We start from the raw sequence: 3,952 nt of genomic DNA, 5'->3' as shown, positions 1-3,952 counted from the left end.
TGGAAAGTAAAACGAGGCGTTAGGTTTACCAAAAAAGCACACATTTTAGCAAACATTCGCACTTAGGAGCATAAAAACATTTGTATACTTAAAACTGCATATCGATATTATAGATCTCTTTCCATATCTTCAGATACAATTTGTAAGGGTTCGCTCATCCTTAACATATAAACCCTTGTCGGGTTCCGTTAACAAGTTCTGTTTTACTACGACTACATGCATACACTCACAACGCATGAAAAAAAATGCGACCAGAAGTTGACACAAGAGAAAGGAAGTTGAAATAAATTAGATTTCGAATTTTACCCTTGTTCGTTAGAGAAAATAGTTAGAGATCCACTGCGCACGCTTTGTTCTCAACTTAATTGTGCCCACCAAATAATTTACAAAGCATTCTATTCCAGTGAACAACAAATTTGCAGATATTCACTTGTAAATCCACATATCACCTGCGAGTGAAATATATCAGTGTTTCTCATTTATATATATAGATTGATTGGGATTTCTGGCTTTGGGCAAAACGAAAAAAGACAACTTGATGACATAAAAGCATGTCGACAACTCACACACACGGGCGTGCATCATTCTTTCAAGGTTAGCCTGGCATTCTGCACTTTAACCGAAAGCTTCAACTTCTGCTCCTCCATTTCTCTCAACACCGCCAATAGATTTGAACGATACATTTCACATCGTTCATTTGTATTTTCCAGCTCAGTAGTCAGTTCACGAATTCTCTTTTCCTTCTCACCCTAGAAGAATCCCATGTCAGCCTAAGTCACAAAATTAAATAAAAAGGAGCAAATTACACGGATGGTCCAAATCTTCGATATCATCCCTGATGTTTAAAAGTTACGAATTTAGTCCCTAACCATTAACCATCTCGTTTGCTTTCATATTTCATATATGGTCCCAGGAGTCAGGTAAGATTACTATATGGTCCCTAACCATCTAGTTACACTTTTAACCCCTTTACGAGTTTATTCTTTTAGAAACTACTATTAAGCCATAGTTTTTAATTTTTGTTATCAGCATATATACCAATTTTTAGTTTTAGGATCGCATACAAACAGATCTTAATGTGAGAAGTGGACAAATAACTAAATTAGTTATGCTTAACACTAGAGTTCTTACTATCCCTCTACTATTTTTGTAGTGCAATTGCTCAAGTTTAAAACTATAGAGTGATAATAAAAACTCTAGTTTTGTACATTTAGTAGGTTAATTTCATTTGTACCGGATCTCACCCCTATTTGTTGTTGTTGTTGTTGTTGTTGTTGTTAACATTATTCTTATTATTAGTATTAGTATTAGTATTACTGTATTAGTATTATTATTACAACTATTATTACTAATAACAAAAATAAGCAGCATGGGCTGAACAGTAATTTCTGAAAGAGAAAACCACTAAACAGGTTAAAATGCAACGTTTAAAAAGCGCAATATTGTAATCTTACCTGACTCAGAGATCATTATGAAATCAAACTACGTTGTTAGGAGATTTGGACCAAACCAATGGGACCATCCATGTAATTTACTCGATAAAAGATAAAAACATTACCTCTCGTGATTCTTGAATTAGCATGAGACTGTGGTTGACTTGTTTCTTTGAGACTGCAACTTTATTTGCAGCCACGTGCAGAGCATCTCGTGCTGCATTGTAAATATGTATAGACTTTGACCCTTCTTCTACAAACTTCATAGCCTCCTTTCTTAAAGTGTCATAACGTTCGGTCAAAGAGTCGTGTTCAGGATTAATATTTGGTACATTCGCATCCCGACTCCATCTCTTCAAAATATATTGAGATGGAAGCGTAAGAACATTTTTAGCTCTAAAAACTGATAAAGCATGTCGACATATGATCCCTGAAAACTCAAACATATGGCAGCTACAAACAGCTTTCATCTCAAACGGATTAAACCGAACAATATATGCTTTCTCCCCGTCCCCAAATTTAGCCACCTGATACGTTGTGACCGTCCCAATATCTTCAACTTTAGTAGCGGGATTCGCAAGTGTCTCCACTAGCTCATCTTGAAATTTCAAAAATGCCTTTCGGGTATAAAGACTGGCAGCTTGTTTTTCCATGGGGGAAGGCGTTTTTAGGACCGGTGTCGTGTTGGTGGTTTCAAAATCCGCCTTTAATTCCAACTCACGCCAACTTGTTAACGCACTTTCGTACTGTTTAACCAGCGAATGCATCGATGATGTGGCATTTACATACCCGTCAAAGAACATGTTTCGGTTACTGGTTTCTTCAGTAGGATACAGTTCTCCAAAAAACGTGTCTTTCATGTAAACAGGAACCCATTGGTGGCGCGCACTGTAGATAGACTTAAGCCATTCATTATCTCCAATTTTGTATCGGTCAACAAGATCACGCCAACACGATTCAAACTCGTTAACCGTCTCAGTCTCGTGAACACATTTCTTAAACTCCTCATGAAACGTGGGATGCACGAGTTTCTCATGGGTTTCTCTTAATATGCTCCATCTGCAGAACCGATGACGGGTTTGAGGCAAAACTTGTGCAACCGCCATACGAATACGGTGATCGGGTTCGGTTGTGATGGAGACTGGGTGGTTTCCAGACATTGCATGCAGCCAATTTTGGAGCACCCAAATGTAAGAAGAATCGGACTTGTAATTAAGTAATCCGCAACCAAATAAGAGCGGTTGGCCGTGGTGGTTAAGGCCAGTGATGGAGACTAATGGTAGCATACAGTGATGGAGTTTGTATGAGGTGTCGAGTCTAACGGTGTCACCAAAGTAATTGTAGTTAATTCTGAAAGTGGTATCAACCCAAAATATATTTGGGTTAGATTGGTCAGCAGCGCATTCGATTGCATAAAAGAAATTGGGATTCTCCGCATGCTTTCGCTTCAGATAATCAGTAACATACTCGTCATCACTTCCCAGACTCATGTGTCTACTCATCTCTTGGATGTCGGTTCAGCCTGCAATACAGTAAAAAAAAGTAGTAGTTTACAATCTGTGCTTTCTGAACTAGGGGTGACACGAAAACCGACCAATTTAGGGTCGGGCTGGTTGGGTTCGGGTTTTTCAAGTTGGGTTTTTGTGGACAGAAAAAGGTCACCAGAAAACTGACCCATTTAAGTTCGGGTCGGGTTGTTCGGATTTCGGGTCTAAATGTAAAATGAATATATATATATATATATATATATATATGTTTTATTCACAATATATCATTATGCTACCAAAAAAATATCATAAAAATTCAAACATCATATGGTAATATGGTGTGATAATGTTCAAAAGTCGTAAAACATAATATTTCAAATACCAAAGATTCTAAACGAAAGCACATCTATAAAGAAAAGACAATAAATGTTCGGGCTGGTTTCGGGTTTTTTGTTGAGAAAACATGACCAAATGACCAACCCATTTAGGGTTCGGGTTCGGGTTAAAAAACACACCCCTATTCGGAACCATATTTATGTTCATACATAGTATTGGAAGCTTTGAACTGAATATATGCAGATATCTGATATTAAGACCTAATACCTAAACCGCTAAATAATATAAACTGAAATGAATCCTTAGCCTTATTTTGTCTTCCATTGACCACTCACAGTCAGCAGCTATATAATAGATTGAATTAGAATAAGCAAGTAACTTGTAGAACAAACAAATAATTTACCAATTTTAGGTTTACAGATATAATAATAATAATAATAATAATAATATAGTTATGAATTAGCAGCAAGAAAGAAAGGAAACAGGTAAAATTGAAACCAACCTGTTGAGTTGAGCGCTGCGGTGGTGGCGATTGAGTGCCTGCCTGCCTTCGGTAGTATAGTATGACTGTATTTAAGTTTTGGAGTGATAGGAGCATGACCTAACTCCAACCCACGTCTCCAAATACAACCTAACATGGGCTAAACTTTGTAAAAAAAATATAAACTTATTTTCAATTATACGTTTTTAACTAAT

General features: G+C 36.9%; 1 protein-coding gene across 3 annotated transcripts; it reads right to left on the bottom strand.

Annotated features, from left to right (window-relative positions):
- Positions 1-354: 354 nt before the first annotated feature.
- LOC143592077 (protein FAR1-RELATED SEQUENCE 9-like) lies at positions 355-2,935 on the bottom strand. Of its 3 annotated transcripts, none has more exons than XM_077072087.1 (3): positions 1,559-2,935; positions 543-749; positions 355-496 (listed from the first exon to the last, which is right to left on the bottom strand). In XM_077072087.1, the coding sequence occupies exons 1-2, from the start codon at positions 2,933-2,935 to the stop codon at positions 582-584; spliced, it is 1,545 nt and encodes a 514-aa protein (XP_076928202.1). In that variant the 3' UTR covers positions 355-496; positions 543-581. The 3 variants fall into 3 exon arrangements, with proteins under 3 accessions (XP_076928202.1, XP_076928203.1, XP_076928204.1); XM_077072088.1 differs by having other exon boundaries at positions 355-449; positions 567-749; XM_077072089.1 differs by having other exon boundaries at positions 355-449; positions 571-749.
- Positions 2,936-3,952: the final 1,017 nt, after the last annotated feature.

Source organism: Bidens hawaiensis, unplaced genomic scaffold, assembly GCF_021521415.1.
Source record: "Bidens hawaiensis isolate Kalapana, Puna unplaced genomic scaffold, B.hawaiensis_p1.1 tig00040506_1, whole genome shotgun sequence".
Lineage (NCBI taxonomy): Eukaryota > Viridiplantae > Streptophyta > Magnoliopsida > Asterales > Asteraceae > Bidens > Bidens hawaiensis.
The sequence above is the reverse complement of the archived record's forward strand: the minus strand, read 5'-3'. Positions and strand labels throughout refer to the sequence as shown.